This window comes from Scomber japonicus, chromosome 15, assembly GCF_027409825.1.
Source record: "Scomber japonicus isolate fScoJap1 chromosome 15, fScoJap1.pri, whole genome shotgun sequence".
Classification (NCBI taxonomy): Eukaryota; Metazoa; Chordata; class Actinopteri; order Scombriformes; family Scombridae; genus Scomber; species Scomber japonicus.
Genome location: NC_070592.1, coordinates 19,088,533 through 19,116,223, shown reverse-complemented (window position 1 = coordinate 19,116,223; position 27,691 = coordinate 19,088,533). Strand labels below are relative to the sequence as shown.

The 27,691-nt window shown below is 38.9% G+C and overlaps 1 protein-coding gene across 1 annotated transcript in view; it reads right to left on the bottom strand.

The window, feature by feature from the left end:
- Nucleotides 1-15,118: 15,118 nt before the first annotated feature.
- vps50 (VPS50 EARP/GARPII complex subunit) overlaps nucleotides 15,119-27,691 on the bottom strand; it is a 108,000-nt gene continuing 95,427 nt past the window's right edge. Inside the window, exons 24-28 of the mRNA XM_053334760.1 lie at nucleotides 25,620-25,716; nucleotides 24,654-24,812; nucleotides 20,424-20,545; nucleotides 16,782-16,971; nucleotides 15,119-16,660 (exon numbers count right to left, since the gene is read on the bottom strand). Coding sequence (XP_053190735.1) covers nucleotides 16,541-16,660; nucleotides 16,782-16,971; nucleotides 20,424-20,545; nucleotides 24,654-24,812; nucleotides 25,620-25,716 — 688 coding nt within the window. The 3' untranslated portion in view covers nucleotides 15,119-16,540. The remainder of the gene's footprint in view (nucleotides 16,661-16,781; nucleotides 16,972-20,423; nucleotides 20,546-24,653; nucleotides 24,813-25,619; nucleotides 25,717-27,691) is intronic.

Below are 27,691 nucleotides of genomic sequence, written 5' to 3'. Positions count from 1 at the left end.
TTTAGCCTTGCTAACTGAGCTACTATATAATATGCAATTTCAGGCTCTGCTGCATCCTAATGGTACAGCCAAGTGAAGATGTTCTGTCCTTCATATTCACAGGCCGTCTGAGGCTGAGATCATAATAAAAGTATGAAGTCAGATGTGTATAGATCCATTTCGTTATTCTTTAGATAAATGTCATCCCTTTCCATCAGCATAACACCAAATGGAGACTTAAAATGAAAATTTCAATGCAAAATCTACGATCATATGCAAACTGTATTGTGTTTGCAAGCAGAGATGGAGGAGTTATGTGATAATCAGGACACAATGAGGATGGAATCTCCATAATTGTCATTGCCCCCCCCCTGTCATCTTTTCTTCTGTATATTGAATGGAACAATACTGCAGAAAGTTTGAGGAAGACAGCATGAAGTGCTTTGAACAGCTTCCATCCTGGGAGCAAGTTGGCCTGTGAAACTTCAGGACAATGTCATCGGCTGGCTATTTCTGGCATTTGAGAACGTTCCCTGCCAAGCGACAATCTCACAGTACACTGGACCAATCCAAAAATGTGTCATGTGCTGTGACATCGGCAGTAAAAACGATCTTGTGTGTGGTTTCACTCAGCGGTGTTAAAACAAAATATGACAGTGGTTCATTTCTACTTCTTCCTCTTTGTGGTAAAAATAGTTCAAGGGCACCTTCCCTTAAAAATGCTCCAGAACCCATTTTGGCCCTTTTTCTCACAGTCTTCCTTCCCACCTCCACTTTCTGGACGAATAACTGCAAGTTATATAAAAGTATGATCACAACTGTATAAAAAAGAATGACATGGGGACAAGACCAAATATAATTAATGGCATAATAACCTATAGATATTAATATGAAGGAAATGAATAAGTACTTATAGACACCTTAATACAAAAAGAAATACCATAGGAAATGAATGATGGACACCTTCAGTAGGTCTTCACTGACTTCTGTTTCTACTACCGTGGCCTATACATGATACTACATTTTATGCAAGACTTTAAAAAATACATATAAATAGCAGCTTTGCAAATAAAGACATTAAGAGCAACCACACTGGCAGGTCTGTGGGTTTTTTAGTTTAATTCTAAAGCCAGCAAACATGGCTCATAATGACAGTGCTTCTCTTCAGCAGGAATAATGTTTACAATGTTCACTGTCTTTAATTAGCATGTTAATATGTCAACAGTTGTGAAAATGTATCTGTTTATTTAATAGCTGTGACATTTTACTCACAATCACAAATGTCTGCTGTGCTAGAGGAAAAGTCAGGTGATCACCAAGGGAGTGCACGTGCACACGACTGCAACACAAAATATGAATGTGTCTTTCAGCTGTTGTTGTTCCCGTTTCTCTGTGTCTCAACAGACATATGCCATAAGACCCAGCTGCTGGATCAAACTGGTTTGTATGTGGGTATGTGCAATATAGTTTCATGCTGTGTATGAATGTGTGCTTGTATACTGTATGCCTGCATCTTGGTGTGATTAAAGTGATGCGCTTTATAGAAAAGAAATCATCAAAATCTCTTCTCATTCAGTGACTAATCTGCAGCATCGTCTCTATCTGCTCATGAGAGATAGGACGTCTGAGCTGAGATGGGATTTAGCAGTAGTGGCTGCTATCAAACATTATAAATGGCATGCTTTTGTGGAGCATTTCATGGAGGAATATAAAAGGAAAAAGTTTTCATGATCATTTCACAGGAGGAGAAAAATCTGCTTTTACACTCATTAGTTCATGATTGGCACATCATCCCCAGAAATATTAACTCACTAATTTCATGGAAACCTTAGTGTCATCTGTGCTCTGTTCTCAACATGATGCGCTTACAGCACTATTCCACATTTTAAAGGCTAAGTCAATTTATTCACAAAGCCCAGAACAATCAAAAATGTTATTGGATTTTTAAATTGCACTTGATGGTGTTTGCCTCTTCAGGAAATTAGCATCCCCCAGAAGTCTACAGTGAGAGGAGTAGAGATTACCTAATGAAATAACTCCTCCTTCAGGATTACAATGCAACAATCATAAATTATAATCTTAAATGAGTTCTGTGTTTTCAAGCCCTTTGATGTATTATTGGTAGACAATGCTCTCTGCATGATAATTATCTAAGCCCTCTTGATTTAAACCCCTTTGATATTACGCTTGAAGTGCCACAGCAATGCCCTACAGCAGATCAGACTGAACTACTCGTGCAACAATAGTAACTGCCGTATTCATTATTTTGCGGTGAAGCAGAGGAATGAGAAACATGAGGTGTTCTGGTGGCCATCACTCATACGGTTGTAAAATGAAAAAGAGGGCAAGGGAGAGAGAGACAGACAGAGAGAGAGAGAGAGAGAGAGAGAGAGAGAGAGAGAGAGAGAGCTGGAAATTATATTTTTCTAACCTGCCAGGGATGAGAACAGCAAAGACTAATCTGTAAGTGATGAACACTGCTGCACAGTGCGTACCGCCACTCAACTTCAGAGGCATGGCACAGCTTCTCACCTCGCTAAACAACTGAGTCATGCTGCTTCCAAAGAAACCCTGAAAGGCACCAGTGGATATCTGTTAAATCTTAGTAGAAGCACAACAAGACCTGATGGAGTGAAGTTGAAATCACCTCCTGGGTGCATTAAACAACATCACAAAAAGACTTCCCTTAACGTCTTGTTTGTCATAGAAGCAGAAGCTGGGGTGAGCCCTGGGCTTATAATACGTCTTACAAGATAACCGCCTCAGTCATGTTTTTCTAATAGCACTTGTTCCCTCATTATACACTAATGAGATTTGTGAGGAGAATTATTAATTATCAGGGTCCTTGATAGAGTACATGCTGTGACAGTGGAGAAGCTTTCCATGAAACAGCAATTTGTTGCTTCCGCTCTCTTCATTTTGTGCTCAAGTTCATATCTTGTTTGAAAGCACAGCTGTTTATGCTAAATATTTTTGCACCTTCGACAGCAAAATTGCAATTATTCACAGTGTCAAAACAATAATGCAGACACAAACAATGCCATTTCATACATCCTTGGGTGGCAGAACACACTTCAGTGTGCTTTTACTTGTTTGTCTGCTTGTATAATGGCAGAGTGTTGAACAACTTAACACATGTATTCCTTGGTAAAAGTCTGATTCATCAACATAGCTATTTTGCTCTATCCACAAATGGTCAGTCTTAATATGCAGGAGGTATTACTCAGTGATGTGGAATGCTTGAAACACCCAGTGTACATTTACACAAACCAGGAGCACATATTATTTTTTTTTACTGGAGTGAGGAGTACACAAAGAGCAGTCAAGGATTGAGAACAATTTGATGTAGATTCAAACTGAAGGACATTGTTAAATTTAATCAGACCTCCTGTTGACTTTATCAAATACCAAAAAGGTCATTTTCCCCTTGAGATCAAGTCGTCAACCAGATTCTATCACAAGTACGGCTGATTGTGGCTACATTATACAACAGGGTGTAACATTCTAACTTGAATGTCCTGCTGGAACTGTTAAGGGAAAAGTTCACTAGGCTGTTGTTTCAGTCAGCGTATACAAACTTCTGATCCCTCGCGGCTAGCATCCATTACCCCTGAGCCGCAAATTTCAACATGTACTTTGCAGATATGCGGATATGCATCAGTGTTGTAATTCTCTGACACACAGAGATTACGGTGACACGGCCGAAAAACCAAAAGTGTTTAAAGTTAAGGGACCACAGAGCCTCGTTAAACGCTGGGTTAACAGCCAACGTTTCCCTCCCTTCCAATGGCTGCGAGTTCGGATTTTTCACGGTACTCAAGGCATTTTATGAGGGGTCCCGGCACAGCAGGAGAAGCACTAACTTATTTCTGTTTTATTATCCCTGCAGTGTGAATTTATTTAACTGTGGTTTGAAGAGATACAGCTTTGAGAGGAGTCTGCAAGAGACAGGCAGCTGATGTTCTTACAAATATTTTATCTTTTTGTTCACATGCATGTAAAACCGAGTAAACGTCAAAATGGATTCACTTAGCACTTTTCAAAACCTGGATTACATTTCCGCAGATCCAAATGAAAGAATATAAGTGTAGACTAGTTGCTTCCACATCACTTTCCACTTTAGAGAGCAACCTCAAGGGGGTGGGTTTGGATTATTGATTATCACGTCTATTTTACAGTGAAACAGAGGTTAGCACAAGTTTAGAGGTCTGTTTACTTCGTCAGAACTGTTTGTCGGGCAGTCAGATGGCTTCTGAAACCACTTTTCTGAGGTCAGATTTGGGGTGGGGAGGGGCTGTGTAGACCCATTTCTGTAACTTTCTAAAATTACCGTTTTGACAGTCACACCAACGTCACACTGTGCGTAGGTGATAAAGGAGCCAACCTCTTTCTCATTCTAGCTCCCTTTTTTCAATCTTGATACCACTATTTGTTCTTTTTCATGTGAGTGCAACACTACTCCTGCTCCATCCTATATTTACAAGAGATCAGCCACCCACTCTTTATGTTAACTAAAGATATTTTCACTTCACATTGCAGCAAACATATGGGCATGATGAATTTTTTTTTTTACTAACAAGCTATGGCCAGTGAGCAAACACACACTGTACAACTGAATGCAGCCATCATTAAGGTTACTGATTCCACCTGTGTTGTTTCTGACATGGCTGTGGTGAAAATCACGTGGTTATCTTTGTCCTTAAAGTTGCGTGTCAGTTTATTGCTGGTGTTTTGTCCCAGTCACATACCCGCATGCCACTGAAGGTATTCTCCACAATGAATCATTAAGGAAACTATCTGCGGAAATGCAAGAAGTGAACTTCATACTAAGTAGACCAAAACTTTAGAAGATACTCCCCGGATTTAACTATCGTACACTGCTAAAGACTCAGCCTTTGACAGGACTAATTTATTTAATTTATATTTGACAGAACAAGGAGTCTGTACATGTATCAGCGCACACGAGCTAGGAAGTCACTTGATCATCAGCAAACAATGTGACAATCATCATTGTTAACAATCTACAGCAATTTCAGGCCTTATGTTTCTTTGATCTTCTCCCCCACATACATTTATCTGCAGGAGGTAAAGGCTAAATATCATGTCCCACCACTGCATCACTTTTTAATTGTCTTTTTCAGCCAATCACTGAGTAGCCACCAGGCAAATTGTGACCTAATTTGCATGAAGTTAAATATTGCCCTTTCTTTTTTAGCATCGCTGATCCTTCCTTTGTCCCCTAGAATCCAACAATGTCTTTCACAGTGATTTGCTTACATTCTGTAGAAAAAGAACACAGGTGAACATCCTTGTGTCATGGGCCTTCAAAACAAAGAAATGAAAAACTGGAGAAACAATTTCAGCAGCCAAGAAAAATCTTAAAAGAACATCTCATCCCATCTCATCTTAGACATGCTCACCTCCCATATTTAAAAAATGCCTAAACCATTGTTCCACTGCTAATAAATCATGTGTGATTTGTGTGTGTGTTTATATAGGAGTAAGGTAGTTTTACACAAATGGATCATTTAATTGCTTCAACTTACACAGCCCACACACACTCTCATACTTCAAGGCACTTCATGTCCGCAGGCTCCAAGTCACACACTTAAGAAGAAGTGTGTGTTTCGCCCTCAGGGGATAATATACACCAGAGCAGGTTAGGAGGGGACAGCCAGCCACTTTCCACCCACTGATAAGGTATTGTTTACTGTCATTCAAACTTGCCTGTGGCACCCTATAGCCAGCACACACTTCTATATCACCTATCAAGGTTAAATCAAACCCGGATAGCACCAATCTGTCTCCCTCCAAAGGTTTTAGGATGTCTACTGAAGTGGAAGATAAAGATCAGAGAGCGCCATAAACGCAAACAGCAGCAACACACGCAACCATGAAAAATTAACCTGCAACAAGATAGACCAGAGCATCCTCGAGCATTAGCACAGATGTTAGAGACAGGGCTCTCTTGCAGGGAGGCAAACATAGACAAAGTTGATCAGCATCAGATTTGCCTTGTTTTGTAAAATCATTTTCTTGTGTTTTGCCTAAATTGTGTGACTGGTTGAGTATATGCAAGCAATTTGCTCACAGAGACTCTGACAGGATAATAAATTATAATTCTGATGATGAATGAGAAGAGGAAGATGATGAGAGAAACAAACATAGAGGAGGAGGTTAAGTATTTTTTTAAAGCAGAAAGTAAACAGTTGCTTTTCACTTTTTGATGGCTGCCACCAGTGCAAATATTTAATAATTGGGGAAAATTCAAGCACATGCACAAGACAGATGCATAATGCATCCGCTTTAGCAAGTCCACGATGGAAACCTCAAGTTAATCCTGCGGTTAATTTGAATATGTAAATAACACTGGCTGAAGCCCAAGCGGGATTGGCAGGGATGAATTATCCGAAGCAGGTCTACGAGCCCTCTGTCTGCAGTTTCTATCATCCTAGTGGTATCCAGGGGGAGATCCACACAAAAACCTGTCAGCGCTCAGTTAACCAGCACTGAGCTCTGCCAACAGTCTGCATATAAGCCTCACTCCCTGGGCACACACCTAAAACCCTTAGGATTACCAACATCAAGATCAAAAATGGTAAATCCTGAAGGCCACATGAAACAGGCAATCACAAGGGCTGATGGTCATCTTGTTCAGACTGTCTCAAGGCAAGTGTTAGTGTGAGAAAACAGATGACAGGAGGCTAAAAGGGCAAATCTGTCATGAAGCTGGGGTTTGCCAATAGCAATGTCAACAGACTGTAGACGTTTGTAAGATGGTCTGTGTGTTTCTGCAACACTGCTGCTGGATTGGTGTTTTGTACAGAACTGCTTCCCTATAGACTCTATTATTAATCTATTATTGTTAGGCTTTATAATAGTTATGGTTTAAAGTAAATTTTAAGACCTTCTGAAACAGCATGCAACAATGTAAACTTCAAAGTCAACATGGATCACAATTTCATTTCTAGAGCTGCTGACAATCATGGAACTATGCAGCTCCTTTTACTATTTAGTAAACTCAGACTGTCGAGTGATACAGTAATCTTGAGAACAGCTTCTAAATGGACCTTGGTACGAGATTATTTTCACAGCTTTTATCATATTTGGTCATTATTCCTAACATTGTAATTGCTGAAATCTGGGAATGTGACTACATGGCTTAAAGGTTGTCTGACCCCACTGTGCAAAATACACCTGTGGTCAATCTATCACATAGCTTATCCAAAAGTATGTGGGAGAGAAAACAAAAGTGAGTTTACAGACCAACATCATTGTTCAAATCTGATAGTTTCAGGAAGACAATTATCATTCTCTTTGGTCATGACTTCAGCTCTTCAGGTATTATCCAAAGATTTCACTGAGATTTGTTTGGAAGCTTTCCCACCATCCAATGATCATTTTAACTAAAGCATATTTAAACCACCATAGCAGTTTAGTCCCTCTGCTGTCATTGAAGTGTCGCTTTGCAGCCTCGTTATTTCACCACCCCAGTGTCACCAGTGTCAAGACCCCGTCTATGACTCCCTAGGGCGGGATCTCTGATTGGCTGCTGTTGCTATGGGGCTATATCCGTTCTCTTTCACTTAAATTTTCTTTCCTTATTGACCTGTACTTACCATAGGAGGGTTCATTTCAACTACCTCTAAAGTAAATGGTGTGGTGTTTTTGACTTTTGAATGTTGTGATCTGACTTTTCTGTAAGTATGTAAAGTTAATTCATATGGCACTTTTCACAGATACCAAGTGTTTCACAGGCACACACACACAAAACAAAAACCAATTAATAAAGAGGGACAAAAAAACAAGCAAAAGCCAAGTTAAAATCATGAAATAACATGCTACAGTACTTGAACTCTTGTCTGAGCAGATGGTTCATAACTGATTTTAAAAAGATTCTCAAGGCCAGAGAACTCAGACTTGTAGTGAGATTATATCATTATATCAATGTCACCTTGTTCCCAGATTTCAGCAGTAACTTTGGTGAGAACAATTTTATTCATCTCATGGCCAGAGTACAAAGTAAAACATAATTACCTTACTGCAGAAGAACAGTGGTTTGACATATTAAAGCATTAGCATTAAATGTGGTGTGTGCACTACATGTATTATTATGTTACACACTACTTTAATATAATATATTGCTAGTACGTCATATGTGTGTGTCTCTCTCTCTCCCTCTCTGGATCTCTTCAACACAAACACACTTCATACTATCCGTGTGGCAGTGGAGCAAAGATGTGCAATTACTTTAGAAAGAAAAGCTGTCATGGTTTGAGGTTAGCTCAGGTCCTGTTAAACCTTTCATTTGCCATCATCTTCATTCTGATTTCTTTAAAACTCCCTGATCTGTAGGCCACAGCTCTCCACTGAGTAATGAGAAGCAGGGAAAGTGATGGGTAGCCTGCTGAGCCTTATGATAACCCAGTGATTGAAATGGAGGGTAAAGTACACACACTACGTTACTAGGTACCTTGACTAATCGGTGTGTGAAATATTGGTTGAGATGGTAATTCTGGTTGATACACACATTTTCCACAGAAGAGAGAGAATGTGAGCAGGTTTACAGTACTTTCCTTTGAGTGATGAAATGTTCTCATTATTTTGCCATCCAGTAAAAATGAAAATACAATGTAATAATTTCTAGGTCACTCTTTGGGGTTATAGATATTCTTTGAGACCTATTTCAGTCATTTGTGTTATATTTTCACTGCACTACACACAGTTCACTTCCACTATAACAAAAGTGACCTTTTACAGTGACATTATGCTGTATTCCGTCAGTATTAGTGTTATCTGAAGGGCAAAATGTCATAACTGTATGTAGATCAAAAAGCTTGTTTTATCTTTGAGCTCTTGAGATCAATAGACACAATGTTAATATAATTGAAACGTGAAGTAATGGTGAGTCTGTTTCAAGCCCAAGGTCAAACATGTTTCTTAATCAAACACAGCAGATTGTTTGCCTGCATTATGATATATACATGCAATCCTACTGATAGATAATAAATATTGACCCTTATTGTATGCTAAAGTCTCCTCATAGTACAAACAAGTGAGGCAATCTGAGGGCCTTGGTTACTCGTAAGTAAACAGCAAGCTGAAAGATAACACTGCCCTTTGATTGTACTCTAAGTCAACAATAAATCTGATTGGACACATATCATCAGAAATATTTGCACACTGTGAGATCATAAATAAGCCAGAGACTCAATTAGATTTGTAACTAATCATATACGGAGACACTCTCATTTGTTACTCATCTATCTCAGTACTGAAAAGGCATCAATGTTTGCACTGATGCTAAAGGCAGACACAAGAGGCCAAGACCCATGAAATTATGTGGAATAATATTTTACAAAGATTTTGTTTTGTTCACCAGAATACATATTCAGCTTATTAGTGTGATTCACACTCTCCTGCTACAGTATATAGTACTCATTTATAGCTCACTTATTAGGCGTGGTGGATATGAGTCATTTGTTATCAGGATGTGAAATTATTCCTATGCAAGGATATTAAAATCCAATGAATATTCTGTTTTGCAAAGCAGCCGGAGGGCAGTGTTGTTTTTGGTTCCCTCAAACAGGGAGGCCATTAAACAAATACATAATAAAGGAAAAAGGGGAGACGCAGTGTCACTGATGCAAAGCAACTGTAACCATTATACAACTGCAGAGCTGCAGTATGAGTGGTCTCATACCTGCAACTTTGAACCTGCAGTGTTAGTGCCACCAGCGCCAGCTACAGAGAGGACAAGTAACAGCAGCAGTTCAAGCTTGCAAATGCAGACATCTTCCAAGTAGATCTATCTGTGGACTCGCAGTATCCACATGGCACATCCACTAGAGTTAGGGGTCAGGTGGGTGTGTTGTGTAGTAAAGTGGGCATGTCATGTAGGTCAGCAACACTACAGATAGACCCTCTTCCCATCTACTCCCATCTACAGTTCCTGCAATTTTGACATTGATGCCAGCTGCAGGCAGTGAGTGTACTGCAGTTTCTAGACATTTTGGCCATTGCAATGATCATGTTGGTCAATCTACAACTATGGTAGAACTGAAATATCTCAGCATCTATTGGATGGATTACCATGGAATTTCGTTTAGACATTCATGGTCCTAAGATGTTGTTACTTATGGACTTCGATGATTCCTTGACTTTTCCTCTGGCACCAACATGAGGTTGATATATTAGTTTTTTAGTGAATTTTCTTCTTAAATGTTGAATGGCTAACAGTGAAATTCAGTTCAGATATTCATGGCAAGAATCCTGAATCACTTCTCAACAATATCTCAACATCTAGATGGATTGGTGCAAAATGTTGTACGGTCCCCAGAGGATGATTACTTATAACTTTTTTGGTCCCCTGAGTTTTCCTACAGCCCTATTATGAGACTGACTTGTGGTTATGAGTGAAATGACTCAAAGATTTGGGCTGGATTGCCACGGACTTTTGTACACAAATCCATTCACCTCAGGATGAATTGTATTGACTTTGGTGATTCTTTTTCATCTAGCACTGTCATAATGGTCAAAATTAAAATTACTTACTTTGATTTATGACCAAATACCTGCAAAACTATAATGACATTTGTGTTCAGTGATTTATTAAGAAAAGTCATCACTCTAAACTAAGATGGAGAACATGGTAAACATTACATGCTAAACAGCCTGTCAGCATTTTCATTGTGATGTTTAGTATTTAGCTTAAAATAGCATTGTTGTTTTTTTGTGTACAAGCTTCACATTAGATTTGAAACACACAAAATGTTAAGCATAATTCAAGCATATTTTCAGCTGAATAATAGAAGTACAGACTGCAGCAACATCATATATCTTCTGCCCTCTAGCAATGTTACGTTGGAGAGAAATGGAGAATCAATAAACATATTTTATTTATCTAAAGGTAGAGCAAAACGCTAAGATGGTAGAACACAGAGGCCAAGTGTGACATAGGTTGACACACTTATGAGCGGTAAAGTGAAACGCTAAGGCAGCATCAATTAAGATCACCTTAGCATGAGTTGCACGGTGGAGAAATAAACCTTCACCATTGCTAGATACCCATAAACTGTGTGAAAACCGGTAATTTAAACCCAAATATAAATCCAGAGGGGGAAAAAAATCAATACCCATTCCTCAAAGACAGGAGTATTGACTTTGTGTTTTGTGTGGAGGCAATTCCAAGAGGACCTGAGAGTGCTGCTGATGAGATGCATATTATTACATCATGTGGACTGGAAGAAAAAGATTAATTCTATGTGTATGGATAGAGGTGCACAAGTACACATTCATCTTGTTTCACATAAAAGAGATCCGCTTCTGTCGAAAATGAGGGAGGAAATACCTTCACTCAAAACAGAGTCAATAATTCTGTTTTTTGAGGAAAGAGCTTTATTTTTATTTCTACCATGAAATGTTAGACCACCCAATTAAACATCCCTATTTACTGCTACTCTTGCCTTTATTCTAAATCACTTTGGCTTCAAGTTGGACTTTGAATAGATCGCGTTTGCAGGGTAACAGCTGTTACCTCGTTCTGTCTGCCTTAAGTGGAGCATAAAGTTTGAGAGGCCTTCCTGCCCTGCTCATGTTTACGACCACGCACATTTGTTTTGCCGAAGCACAGCTAGTCAAGCAACAAATTAGCAGCAACTGATCGAACAAGATTCTCAGAGGGCTGTCATGAAAGTTTATGCAGCAGAGTCGAGATCCAATTAGCTGCTCCAATCCATAATGCCAGTCAATGAGACAGGAAAAAGCTGGTGTACATTAAATACTGCTAAACAGCTATGTTTATTAAGTTACTGAGGTGTTTCTCTTAATAAAATGTTTCCCTTTTAGGCATTACATTGAACTATTCCAGAGCACTAAAAAGCTAATATTTGATTTGGCTTGAAGTAATTTGGTGTCTGCAGTTTTTATTGTTTGGTTTCTACAGCAAGTTCAACTATTTTGTTAGCATTGCCAATTTGCACAATGTAACTACAAGCAGCATGCTCATTTTCATTCAGATGCCATGAGCATTTACCCTCTTTATCTGCACAGTAATAGACATGTCTGCTATTTCTTTAGGGAAAATACATCCCTGTTCCCTTGCAGGTTTGTTTGGTGATAGGACTGAATCAATAATACTGCTCCATTGAAAAGCTCTGTGAATACACTTGGCTGTCATAGTGAGAGGGGGAGTAGGTTTGGGCACAAATTCCCTTGTTGGAGTTTTCGATTTTTTTGCACTTTGCAGAGTGAGACACAAAGATTACAACGTCTTTATGTCTGCATGTGGGCTCTGCTTTTCCTGACACAGGTTGTTATGATTCCTGCCTTGGTCCTATTTATGTTTCCCTTGTCCTTTCTACCACTGTCCCTGCCTTTAGCCCCTCACTCTCATCTCTGCTTTGCCATTCTCCACCTATCCACCAGATGCCCCTGGACTTTTCTGCCTGGTTCTCACACCCACCTGCTCACCTGTTACCACTCCCCAGTTGTCTTCATCTGCTGCCCATTATTATTAGCCCAAGTACAGCACATTCACCTATGTTGTTTTGGTGCACACTTGCAGTCCAATGATTCTGTATTCTGTTCCTACCTTGACCTGTGGTTTAGACCTTCCTTCTGCCTGTTTGTGACCTGCCTGCCTTCCCTTTGGACTTGTTTGCTTCACTTGACCGCCTCCTTGCTCCTAACCTATAAACCTGTGTTTTGGATTTTGATCATTAAAGCCCCTTCTCTCCCTGTTGGTGTCCGTACCCATTTGCTCCATAAGCCCTGTTTCCATTAAGGAAGTTCTGGGTAAAATTTAGAAGGTGGGAACTTTACAGGAATGTCCTCTAACTCCGTCCTCTCAGCAGTTGTAGCCCCATTGCAGACTGGGACCTTTAAAGGACTCACCAGACTCTGGAGGTGACGTAATCATTCTGCAACAGTTTTGATGATCGCATATTTGTTGTCCGTGACCGTGACGTCACTGAGGCGACGCAAGTATACCCAATCAGCACCGAGTCAACCTCAAGCCCCACCCAGGAATTTTTCAGGGCTGCATGGAGTACATACCCTGAGGCAGAGACTTGTTCCACCCCGGTTAAAAGCTCTGGGAGATTATCCGTCAGGGGCGGTTCCTGCTATGGAGACGAACCCGTAAAATTCCCCCGACATTCCTGCAGTGGAAACGGCCCTTTATACACCCTGTGGCCCCAGGGCCTGTGTCAGGCCCAAATACATTTTCCACTGCTATATCTCTTGAGATGAACCTCCTGTCAGATAAGTGAGAAGTGATCTGATGGGGAAGAGAAGCTATTCTTTCCTCCCAGTAGGGTCATCAAAGATCTTATTTCTACTCCTCTTACAATTTAAAACAGTTGAGCAAAGTGAACATACAGCTATTTAAATAATATAAGGTCTGGATTTATAGGGCTGTAAACAAGATGATGGATTGGATCAGGATTTTGTATAAATGGAGTTAGCAAATTCACAACATGCTAACACAGCTTTTCCCATTTTCAACCCAATGACAGAGGCATCTGAGCTTCCAGTGGAGCACTGAGAAAAATTATATTTTAGCAGTAAAGATGTAAAGTTTAGCATCAGTAAGTTTGGGAGTTCTTTAATCACTATATCAAAGGTCAGGATGCCTGCGAAAATATATCACTTTTAATGAATAGGTGAGAATTAATGATCTAAATACTGACTGTTTCATCTCCTACTTAAGTAAAAACGTTCTGTTTCATGTACAATTAGCAAAGCCCATCAGAATCTCCCCTGGTTGCCCCACTAACTTTTACACTTATTCACTGTCACATCTTATCAATCATCAGTAAACATTACTAATGGGCTCTTCCAGCAATAGTTCTCAGTTGAATAAACATGAATGAAGTCTGTCTATGCATATGAACAGACCAGTGAGAGAACTGAGGCCATTTAGGTCAGTGATAGGGATTTCTATGGGCTGAAAATTGACAAAGGGGCAGACAAGCAGGAGCAAAGAACGTCTGGTCTTTTATCTGAAAAGGGAACTGGGCCATGCCATCGTAGGAGGGGTACGATCCAGCCGGGTACCCAAGCGTGTTGTACAAGGACAGTGGGAACACTGGTGTCAGGAGGGTCATGAATCAGAGATAAAGAGAGAGAGAGATAAAAGGCTGTTTTAAGTTTCAGTGCTAAATACTGTCAAAGTGTAAATGTTGCAAGCTGTAAAAACACAGAAACCGGAGGACAGAGGTTTAAAGTGTGTGTCTAAGAAAACATTATTTGAAATACATACACATTAAAATTTTATTTTTGTTTCTTGTTATATTGTGTGCCAGTCCCCTGAGGCAACTGCAGGAGGGTTGATACAGTATGAAGGACTATAGCCCACAAGTAGATGATGGGTGAAGGGGAATCTGCATGATGCTTATAGTGGCAGCATGAGACCAATATCATATGATCCAGAACGCAGCGTGACTCGACCTCTGATCATCTGAACAGTATCCCAACTTTATCAGCAAAACATTTCAGGTGCTTTCTTGCTTTAATATGGTTTGCAAAGTGCTTCAAGAATCAATTAAGGAGACTTCACCAACATAGTTAACAGCACTTTGATATCCCATAAAAGCAGGTCTTTAAAAGAAGATTTAACAAGTCTCGTTACCCCTCTTTTTGAACATTAAAGTGTTTAACAAGTCAATATGTTCACTTCTAGCATCATCCCTCAGGGGTTTCATTATAATTAAACCAGTGGCGTCTTTGATATCAAACCAACCAGCACTTAATAACAAGAAAAACTAACAATTATAAGTAGTGTATAATTTTTAAAAAGTGAGTTGTCAAAGTTATAATGAGTCCTTCACAGCTTTTTCCAGTTTAGGCTGATCAGTAGGAACCTCCCAAACAGGAACGCTGATGGCTTGTAACCACACAGGAAGCCAGATTAATTAGTCTGACAGCGTCCTGCTCCTGGCTGAGAAAAGCATCATTAGAATGGACAGCAGCACTGTTGAAAGGTAATGCTCATATATTCTGATGAACAGCATCACCGCCTCTACTGCTGCTGTAGCGTGGATTTTTTTAAAGGTTGGATATGATTTATGGAAGTAAGGATAAAAGACAAAAATGAATAACAGACAATACATGTAGTTAGTGTGTTTATTATGTTAGAATCATTTTGGTTCATCCTACAATTCCAACACTGATTACTGATTTTCACTATAGTGCACTTGACCCTTAACATCATTTTGACAATGTTTAAATATTTGCATTTGCCTCGGTTGATAAGTTACACGATACTGAGAGGTGATAAATGACAGCACACTTCCAGTAATAATTATATAAAAACCCAAACAAGACACAAAGCAAGAAATAAATATAGACATTGTTCAAAACATTCACATTTACAGTATTCTTCTTGGAATAGTTACACACAAAATATGAAGCAGTATTTAAAACTGTAACTTCATTTTTTTCTCCTTTTGACGTTAATCCAATCTGCCTTCTTGACAGAATTAGTCAAGTTAAATCAATGGAGATGACTGGGGTATAGGGGTGGGGGTGGGTGGGCTCTTATAGTCGACACAGTTCAACTATTAACTCATGAGAAATCACATAATCAGTGCCTGACTGCACTAACCTGCAAAACTGACAAACAAAAAAATAAGCCAATGTTTCACTGTTCAACAAGAAGGCCTGAAACTCACCCCAGGATAGAAAAGTAATTTCATCCTCAGATATGACAGATGGCAAACAAACAAGTGCAGCTGGTGCAGATACAATCTAAATAGCTAACTATAGCAATTTATATTATTTTCAGAATCATCATTATATTATATATTTATGTCATTCGTGGAAAAAAAAAACTAACAAAACAAAACAAAGAAGCACAGAATCCAGTCAGGCACAACAAATACCCTGAAGTGAAACAATAAACAGCAAATACATCAGCTGGGATAATGGATAATCAATGATTAAAGTGAACAATAACCCAGATCTACCCTATCCCCATCAGGAGAACACATTCAATCATGAGATCAAGGCTTTACATTAGATAATAAACACTACACTGTTAGATGTATTTCTAGTAGTTTATCTGAAAAACAAACCGAATTTCTGTTTCTTGTCACCGAAGTGCTTTATGATATAGTACATACAGACAGTTTGCAGAAAAACTTTGTAAGCTGCATGTTTGTAGCATGGAAATATGAAGGCATGCATTATGGTATATCAATGAACAGAGTAACTGCAGCATGCTTGAGTGTGAAATACAGCTTTAGTATGATGTCCATCATTATGTCATGAGGTGCATTCAACAAGTGAGTTTTGGCCAGAAAAGGACTGTAGATTGACGGTAAATTAGCAATAAGCTAACATTTGAGCTTTAAATGGTTGTATACAGTAGCTCTACTACTGTACTGTATGTACTGTGTGCAGCTCGTTGAACGCACCTCAACTCCTGTATGTATTTTCTAAACTGAAAGTGAAGACATTCTAGGCTGAGCTCCACCTCGAGTGTAGCTATGGGAGTTTCTCTGTTGGAGTGTCCGTCTCTGTGGGCTGGTTTATACTGTTTGGTGGTCTGTCCATCAGCCTATCTCTTGGGTCTGTCAATGTCATCAATGGCTGCCAGAAGTTTCTGGCGGGCCTTCTTGTTTATATGTGAACCCAGGCAAACGTTCACCAAGTTGGCTAGCTGCTTCATGGAGTACTCCTGCAGAAAAATGCAAGAGTCAGTCAGAAAAACACACATGGTGACATTCAATACGAGGCTTTCAGAGAAATGCAGATGTTCACATTCTGGAATTAAAAAAAAGAAACTTTATATTTAGTACCCTGTGATTCTTGATGAACTGCTCCATGTCGTTCTCGGTCAGGTAGTAGGCCTTGATGTAGGTCTCAACAAACTCCTTATCGGGGATTGGCCGCAGGTCGGTCAGCTTCTCCAGCTTCATCAGGAACTGTTGAAAGTCCAGCTGCATCAGGGCCCGGCCCTCATTGCTGCATTTCTTCACATTAGCATAGCTACAAAATAGAAGAGAGCAGCAGAAAAGGAAAAAGGAGCTCAGTATTTCCTGAGGTATTTGAATTGTATCATTTTTCATTTTTTGAGTTATGAAACTTAAGACAGGTGTTGGTCATATGTGTCTTGCCTGAGGGGAATTTTTCACATTGTACGTATTCCACCCTCGAGTGACTCAGTTTGAGCTAACCAGCCAAATTGTGCAGTTCTCACACTGACAGATGGTACTGTACACAACTACCTAATATAACTAAATCATTTAAATAAAAAAGGAGCATTGAAACGGTGGACAGGTCAATCACCGTCACCCTTGTGCACTTGACACAAGCAGGCTGCAGTTTGGATTGGTCTTGACAAACCTGAAAGGACCATTGTGTATTGCATATCATCACAACAAAGACAACGAAGTACACAAGGCAGCCAGATGGTTTCTAGCAATGTGAAAATGTCTCAGACTTCATTCAGCTTTCAGGACAATTTGTACTCAACATTTCAGTAAACGTGCTTTTATTTATATAATGAGTCATCCTATAATCATTCAATCTACATCTCACAACTTTGATTTAAGTCTATGATGTAGCAGATGGACATGTTATAATTTAATGAGGGCCAGAAACACTATGGAAATAAGTTGCATTAAATGTTTTTTTGGTTTTTTTTATCCAGTGCAATTCATCAATTAAATGTTTTTGTTTTGTTTTTGCCTTTGTTATTTCTATCTTGTTTTGTGAATATTTGGACAAATTTGTTATGTGTATATTATTCATGACATTTGCTAAATTATTCATTAAATGATTAGACATGTACTGCACTGTTTATGTATTAATATGACATTCATGCATGTTTGTGTGTGTGTGTGTGTGTGTGTGTCATGTATATGGGTCTCATATTCAATATTAAGGTCGGCTGGTGTGCACAGCTGCCTGCCAGAGTGCACATGTATTACAGTGTGTGTGTTCCTGTTTTGTGTTTTATGTGTTTGCCAGTGAGGGCTGTTGTCCACTGGCAGGTCATTCTCTGTGACATTTACAGTACATTAGCACGCCACACAGACAGGTACACTCTCTGTAAACTCTCTCTGTCTCACACTTCAACGTTCTCCTCTCCTTTCCTTTCTTCTCTTCCCATTTTCTGCCTCACCCTCATTCACTCTTTCGTCACCTCTCTCATCCTGCCTCTGTTTTGCTTGTCAGGCCTGCCAGACTTCGGTGCTGAGTGTTTGAGCTTTGGATCAGAATGCTAACGGAGTCATTTCTGAGTCTCTAAGGGGAGACGAGTGCTGGACAGAGAAAATGAATAACAGACTGAGCGAGCTGGAGTACAAACAAACAAATTGGACCACTCCGTCTTCATGTGCCAGAGGGGTAGGAGTATGTGTGAGTTTATGTGTGTGGAGGGAATAAGCCGGGAGAACCAGGCAGACAGTACAAGACTGCCACAGCAGCTTAAATTTGCCTAGTGCTGCAATTGAGGTGGGACGTTTGCTCATTGGAAAGGGTTCAAAAGTTCTCTTACGCAACGGGAAGAGCTCAGTGAATGTGTAGAAAGATAAACATGTTCCCTTTTCTCAGTGGGTGAGGGCATCAGTGCTTAATGTCCGCTGTTCTCTCTCCTTCTTAAAAACATTTGGCAAGCACTAAACCACTTCAGCATTTGTTTTTAACTTCAACCATTTTCTGTGCCTGCCATCACAGAACCACCAACACTTTCACCGTAACCTGTACAAATTAGCAACTCAGGAGCACTTCCCAATAACATTTGTGCAACCTCATGATTTCACTCACTGTGTCATCATACAGCTGGTCAGATTCACTGCCACTCCAAGCCTGCCTGGCGTTCATCACACCTCCGATCTAAAAACCTACTTCACACGTACACCCGACATGCAGACTCTGAGTAAGGAGACATGAGGGACGCAGGTGCTGAGAAAACCCACTCTATCACCTATGACAGCCTATATCTCTCGCTTACAAAGCAGAACGTGGTGAAAGCCATTACAAGGGATGTGTCAAGTATGTTTTACGCGTGATTGGCTTGTGTCATGCAATCCTCTTGGTGAAGCTGAAAAGATGTGAGTGGCACAGAGGGTGCTAGAATGAAGAGGAGATGGCAAGAATTTAGAGGTGGTTCTCTCGAAGGATTTTTAGTCCAAAAAGGAACCTGGCAACAAAGTGAGTCTCAAGGTTTCTTATGTACTGCAGGTAATTCCCCCTTGGTCTTCATGGTGTCTGACAACATGCTTTGGAAAGAAATTTGCTAATTTATGTTGTGCAGATGTTAAAACTGAGCAATAAACACAGAAAGGAAAGAAAAACAGCATTTTATCTTTTATTCAGCATCTCCACAGACTTTCTTGAGGAGACGCAAATGGATGAGAATGGGGTGGGGGGGGGGGCGCCCAAATCACTGCGATGCCATAACTCAAAAAAGTCTGTTTGGTCACCATACATGACATAAGCTTTGGGATGCCATTTACAACTTTAACCTGAAAATAAAGAAACCTTTTCCAGCTGTCAAAACAAGACCAGACACTTCCAGGAATCTTCCAAAGCCTTCACGGTTTCTAAGAAATAAAGCCACTATTCTGCAGGTCTGCAATGCATTTAGTGTCTCAGCTGAGTTACACTGCTCTATAGAAAAATCCATAATGATAAGATGTGAATTGAGCAATCTTAGTACTTGCAAATTTCTTTCCTCCCTGCCACAATTTGGCATTCAGTACTCAGTACAGTTGCTGACACATCCTGAATAAATATTTCATACATAGAACCTGACCGCTGACTGGGGCATAATGACAAACTATCAATAAAAGCTATATTCAATAATTTTAAAATGCAGATTTTCTTTTTTTTTCCCTTTTCTTTTTTATTTATTCGACATTTATGAATAAATGCATTTAATAAGGTAGGAACCACTATCCAATTTGTATTATTTCCACACGACAACACAGTTAAAAAACAAAAATTGAGTAGAATTGTACAAAATGTGCATTTGCACCAAGATGTTTATAGTACATTTTGACCTTCAGAGCTTTTACAACTTTAAATTCAATTTGTTTGGGTGGATAATAGCTTTGACTCAAATTTGGATATGCTCATGCTTTTGTACACATAGAGAGATGGATGTTACTTGCGTGGGGAAGAGTAGCGTGATTAAATGAATCAAGGGCAACTTGCAGTCTAGACTCTCTTACGTGCTCTTAGCCACAGTAAATAGAAATCCACAAAGTGTACAGAGTGTCCACAATGCTGAGCTAAAGTTATATGAGCAGAAATCAGATTTATCTTGACTCCTGCTGCCACTAAAGTCTATTAAAATCTGGTAATGGGTAATTTGACAGCACCCTCCTTCTTCCAAACGATATTTTCCGACTGAAATTTATAAAAAAAAATGAATAGTGATGACAAAGAGCTCTGTCTACAACTTCTGCACAGTTGTTTTATGACTTTCTTACCCCTCTACAAGAGTCCTGTTGGCCAAGCGAATGCAGTGCTCCCACAAGACGTTAGACACGGGCAGTGGGATGCGCACATGTCTGGAAACATCACCAAGACGCTTGTTAAACTGCTCGAATTCCTGGGAAGGTGGAGGAGAAAACAAAGACAACAACTTTCATGAGTTAATAACAGTGACTATCAATGTACCGACAATACCTGATGCTTAAGTGCTCTCAGAGAAGATGGTGAGATCTCTATTCTGAATGCTGTAAATTATATGTTATATTATAAAGAAGAAAGGTATAACTGGCTATAAACTACTCTAAGACCTATTTAACAAACATAAACCTACATGCAATATAAGTCACTTATAGACATAACCGCAGCCAAAAAAGGGAAACACTGGGGGTAAGGTTTGGTTTGGTTTCCCGACTAAAAGTCATAAACAATGACAAAGTCTTTATGAGCAACAATAAATTTCCTTTGACTCCTTCACGGCTCCCCTGTGTTACTGGATGACGCCCAACACCAGCTCCCCAAATCTTAACTTGGAGAAGCTGAGGAGTGTTATACAACTACCTCATGCTGTGAATTGCACAACGTAATTATTTACAGTCCGTGAAGATTAAACTGAAGAAGGGGCGTGTATCTACTAACCTGACGCACCAGATGGTTTGTTACATGGAACCAATCGAAGAAGTTGCTTTTAAAAACTGTTTTGGTAAAAAACTTTGCAGGTGATTGGAAGAACCATCTGTCAGTCATTGTCTATCACACTTTTACCGATTTCACCGATTGGTTCGAATTACCCGTGGTTCAGACAGCATAACTTGAAGCCTGACTGATTCTTATGTAATCTTGTAAATGTTGTGATCCTGCAAATCCAGCTGCCTCGTAAGATAAAGTATCAACCTCTTTTTGTAAATACTTTGGTCATTACATACTGTCAAAACTGCACATATTGGTGAAAACAAGTAAAAACAAGTAAAAGAAAAGTAAAGAGATGAAGCAGTAAAAGGCAAATTATTTTTTCCCTTGAGGAAGCAGCTTACAGTGTGTCAGTGTGATATTTTACTCTGCTTTAACTAAGCTAGTTTAATGATATAGCAGTCTGGAGTGATGGACATATAAAGTCCTGATGCACCGTCACAGACGGGACGTAGGAAATATGAATCCAAGCAGCAACTCATGCGTTAAACGCTCATCATCTGTGCACTGCTGAATGCTGTATTCAGGTTTGAAACCATTCCTACTGGAAACATTTACACACTTTTTGACATGCATGCCAGCTCTTACACTATATTCATAATCTGCAAATCCATTTGGGCTATTTGAAAGTTGTAACTTCCCATACATATTTAAGGTGACCTTTGAACATCTGCGGTAACATCTCACCATTGCAGACATCCCATCATTCCATGATGTCACAAATAATAAAAAAATTTAAAAAAGGACACCAGTCATGAGGGTGTTTTTACAGCTTGTGTCTAAAGGTAAGAAAAAGAGGAAATATCCCACAGGAAGATTAAAAGAAAAATAGAGAAATGACCTACGCTGACAATCTTAAGTGTTTCAGAGAAAGAAAAAGCCGTGGAAACATTGCAGCTATTCCAACCTATGTGTTGAACTCACTGCTCTCTCTGATGTGTTAAATTATGGATGAAAAATATGATTAGGATATAATGTTGCTGCTTATAAGAGTAATGAATTGCAGTATGTAATGACAGTATACACATGTGATGGATTTGTCCCAAGTGTGTGTGCTCCATTGTTAGCAAACATACATCTGATGACTACAATTCAAATTGCATTTGAATATAAGGTGTACACAACTTCCATTAATTTTGCACCCAAGACGTGAAATGTTATCCATTCATAAACAGTCCCATAATACTTTCTGACTTAAGCATTTTGTCAATGAAGTCATTCTGGGGGCTCCAGCATTTCTTTGCCACTTTATATGCAAATTATTGCCATTGTTGAATGCAAGTGATCAACCTGAATTCATGAATAAAATATTCTCCAGTGTGCATTACAATAAAAAAAAATGTTGCACACTCTTTTCAATCAATGCACATAACACAATCCATATGCATTATGTGTGTCTGACAAGTTGTCAGAGCAGGCTATTAGCACCTGATGAGGAAAAGTACATGCTAGCTGCAATATGTGCCACATCAGTCCATCAGGAGGACCGTTTTGACATAGCAAGGCATTAAAACCAGGCTAGTGAGTCGGATTTGTCCCTCAGGCAATTTAGCTCATGAGCTAAATTAGTGAGGCTTAAGTGCAGAGCTGCCAGAGCCAGACAAAGATCTATGAGCCATTCGAAAATCACAAGGTGAGTTTCAGTTCTTTTTTCATAAGCCGATAACTTTTTGCTGTGATTGGATGCTTGTATTTAGTTATGTATTTATTTAGTAGGATTTCTATAACCATAATTTAACATTTCATCAATGGCATCTAAAGACATGGTGATGCATATTATACAGTATATGGGGATTTGTACCAGCTTGGTCTGTTCATGATCTCCCCTCTTGGAGTGAGCAATTAAGACCTTTTTGTCTCTGAATGGCAGAGGTGACAAAACTAGTGCTTCCCCCTTCATGCAAAATGCATGCTGGAATAAAAAGGCAGCATGCATAAAGACACACATTAAGTGTTAAACTTCCAATTCCAAAAATACTTCTGGCGCCTGCAAGCTCAAATGTCTTTAAGAAAACTGAAAACTTCAGGAGAGATCAGCACTCTCAACAGCTCACACATGTACTGAATTATTCACCCCGTCCCAAATAATTGATATTAAAGGTCCCCAAATGAATTTTAACAAGAAAGTCCAGAGCTCTAGAATTTAAGTGGAATAACGAGTTCTACTTTATGTAAATGACACAGATGTTAAAAGTATAACCCAGATTGTATTTCACAAGTACAACAAAATCACTACGTGAGGAAAAATCCCTGCTAGATAGAAGAAAAACCTATAACAGTTGCCTTTTCTGTGTTCTACTTTCTGCATAATGTAGATATTGCATGACACTAACAGGATGCAGTGGACAATTATTTGTTTGGGAAAAATAATAAAAACTGGGACAATTCTGAACTGTTCCAAAATGCTAAATATACAAAAACAGGAAGAGGATTTAAATAGGGACACTAGCAGACACTGGATCATCATTTATATTCAACTGACAAAGAGTCTCAGTGGCATAAATGATGCAACAAGCTTAATGGGAAGATGTTTGCATATTATCTCTATAAAATGACTGCAGCAATGATGTTTTGTCTTTGAACATAAGATTAAGTTCCACAAATTAGGATAAAACCATTTTGTTTCTGTGGGAAATTTACATTTACTTCTGAAAACTTTATCACATGCAAAAAGTTTGTGATTTTTAATTAATAATATATCGGATTAGAAATATCAATGTGAAAGTGGTGGCTTATATCTCCCAATTCTGCAGTTCAGTTCAGCTTTAGAGTGTTTTAGCATCTTTTAGCTCACTGTTTTGGTTTTCTGGCCTGTAACTTTACTGCTCAGCCACAGCAGTGAAAAGGCTTTGATAAACCTAATGTATGCAGTCAGCGACTCGCTGGTGAACATGGTAAAGCATTTAGAAGAGCAAATATTTCCCTCGTGGAGTTGGTGGGGACCAAACAAAGAGGTAAAAGGAGACTGAACACTTGACTGGCAATTGCTGAATGAAAGCTAATGTTATCTGTGTCTGCAGATGTCTAAATAAGCAACTGCTGCTAACATGTTAGCCTTATCAACTATACAAGGTGATAGATAATGTATCACTGTTACTGTATGTTTACAGCTTGTTTTGCTGTGTCTATATCAATTAATGCTGCTGAATTAATTCCACTTCATTTTAAGAACAAAATCCTAGAATCAATTAATAATTTGTGACGCTGATTCATAAACCAATCATTAACCAAAAGCACATTGTTAAGTCTCAGATGTTGACATGTATGTGCCTGTTGTGGTATATCCTGTTTGGTAACAGCCTGGAATATATGTTATGTATTAGGGAGAAGCGTAAGGTGCTTTTATTGTGAAGGTCCTGGAAGAGATGTTCGGGGATGGAGCTGAGCACTATGGTAATTGATGTTATTGTTGTTAAGAATGGCAGCCATTAGTAAAGTTGTTGTTGGCTACCCACAAAAAGTTGTTCTCTTTTCGTATAACACACATCACTTCACATGTTACATCAACACTCACCTACACACCTCTTATGCAACATTACCTTTAACAGGACGTCCACATATACATTGTGCTGTGACATTATCTCCCTAATGTCCCATTTAACTCCAGCCATCATCAGCAACATTTGTTCATAGTCAATGGCCTTGGCTGCCACAATCCAGTATATTGGTTTCCGCAGTTCACTGGCTGTGGACACCGTCTGAATGGAGGAAAGGAGAATAGATGTACATGCATTATGTTCAATATGTTCTTGAACGTCACATGTGATGAGGCAGACATGAAGTCAAGGTTTCTTCTGAGATGAATATGCTGCTCAGGCAACATAACATCATTGATTGCACAATGCAAAATTGTAACATTTCTGAGAGTGAAATCATAGGACATGACATTCATTTGATGTTTGGGGAAAATGGACCTGTGTGTGCACCTGAACATTTCAAATGTCAAGTGGCCCAAAAAAAAAAGAAAAAATGAAAAGCCTGTATAAAAGAGCGACGGGCTTTGGTTACGAGTGACAGACAATTTTCTCCTTTGTTGATCAGGAACATGATTGAATGCTGGGCTGCAGAAACAGTCATTTGTCTGGCGAAGGAGAAATTGGCTTTTAAAGGAAAACCAAAAGCCAGAATGATGGCTGCAAATAAGTGAATGTCACTGAAATATTTTTATAGGAAGTACATCAAAGACACTGTCAATATGTCACACTAAATCTTAGTTAGAAGATGTGTGTCCTTTTATAATTGAGCTGAACTTTAGAAGCAGGCTTACAGTTTGGCATGCTTACAGAGAAATCCACTTCTTCATACAGACTGGTAATTGTACTTGTTGTAATTTTTCATACAAGCAAAAGGCTAATAACAGACACTGTTTAAGAGCTGTTGTATGATTACAATAAATCATGATGACAGATTTGGCACTGATGTAGTTAGATGTTTTGTACAACCCTACCTGTAGCTCACAACATGATTAACAGTTACTGCAATCATGACTATTAAGTTTATAATACCTGGGAATAAAACTGTTGCAGGAAGGGCTTCTTGGCTGCAGGCATCATTGTGTCCAGGTGGGATTGAAGGGACTCAAATTGTTCGGCCAAAAACACACTGCGAAAAAATTAAGACACTTATTTAATTCACAGTAGCAGCATGATGAGGTCTACAAAATGTTTGGCACATAAAATCACATTTCCTATGTGTTGTTTTTCTATTACTGAGGAGTGGCACTTCTATTTAGAAGAGCTGGTATTATTTTTGAATGAATTCTTATTTTGCTCAGTGCAATGACATCGAAAAAAACAACATTGTTTATATATAAACACAATATTATTATTAATGTGTTTCCTCTAAATTATTGATTTCGGTTTAATGACCTGAATTGGAATGATTGTAGTTGGGCTTTTTTTAATGATGTTTTTCTTGTTTGCCACATCAGCTAAACATTTGAAAGAGAAAGAAAAATCTTTGGATACTCAGGTTTTTCACATTCAGATCTGTTCATTTAAAAATATAAAAAGACAAAAAAATGTTCATTTGTAAAAGCTAGACAAATGGTCACTTACATTAATGCTTCCCTGTAACCTCTGAGCAAATTCTGTAAATTGTAATCTAATATCTCTCATGTGATCATAACAGATTAAACTCAGGCTTTGTCACAACATGTTATGTTGTCCCTATTATCCTCTGATCCCTTGACTCTGTGGTCTTTTTGCACCTTCTGAAAACTCCTCCTGATTCCCACCTCATAAGACAAAGTCTCATTTATGTCCAATGTTTTCAGGCAGCACTTTTTTACAACGAATGGATTTCAATTATCCTTGAAAAGTAACTACTCCAGGTCTAAGCATGCACAGCCATGTGAATGGACACACGACTATGGCTATTGCCTTGCAGCACATATTGCTAGGATACATTGTTAACAATCTCCCGCTGTCCTGCTAATTTGTAGTTAATCATTTCTAATTTGCGGCGACATTATGGAGGACTAAAGAAGAAAAAAGGCAATTTGATTGTCTCTAAAATTCAGATGATGATATAAAAGGAAATAAAAAGCTGAATGGATTAAAGTCCTAAAATTGGCGACTACCTTGGTCAGCTCTGCTTTGTGTGGTGATCTGCCCTGATCAATGTTTCAGCACCATGGATAGCGACATGTGCCAAAGGGGGAGAGGGAGACAAAAAATGACTATCTATGGTGCTGAAACATTGATCAGGACAGATCACATTATAAAGTAGAGCTGACAAGATGGGCGCCAGTTTTAGGACTTTAACCCACTCACTTTTTCTTTCTTTCATATCATCACCTCGGGTCATTTCTAAATATAAAAGAGACAATCAAATTGCCTTTTCTTTAAGACTTTTTTTTGTGTTCATTTGTAACGTTCTTTTTCACTTGATCGAATGATCTTTATTTTTTTTTCAAATTGATTTATCTTTATCCTGCATTTTCCAGGTTTGGTTCAGTTTTTGCATATACAGTTTTTTTGCATATACAGTTTGCAGACAATTTTAGGCAGGAAATGAATAATTCACTATAAATACAGCATACAGACAATTATTGAAGTTTAATTGGGAGTAATGGAAGAAACAGACTAATTATAGTTACTGTGCAAGATACATTTTTTGTTAGAAGCTGCAATGCAGGTGACAATAACTGCAGACGAAGACAAACGTTGTGGTCCCACATAAACTGCGAGTCCAGTGACAGCTTCAATAAGCTCTTCAAACAGATTTCTGCTACAGGATCAAAGCCTTACAATCAGCTCCTCATTGTTATATGTCCCATGATTTGCTTCTGTCCCTAATAACTCTCTGCCATCTATTGCTGTACACTTGATGTATGAGATGTGCTATTGTCCCTACAATGTTGATCAGTATTATAATCTGTGTGGTTTAAGTCGTTACTATAGAAACATCCTAGATTTTGACTTCACACTTGCTCCTGACTAGGCATAAGATGTATTCCCAATCTTAGAGAGAAGAAGGCTTAAGTCTAAATGGTGCAATTGGGTTGGACTGAGAATGCCAAGCTACGACCGACTTAGCTTCAGACTAGGTATTAATTAAGGAAAAGAAAACTAGT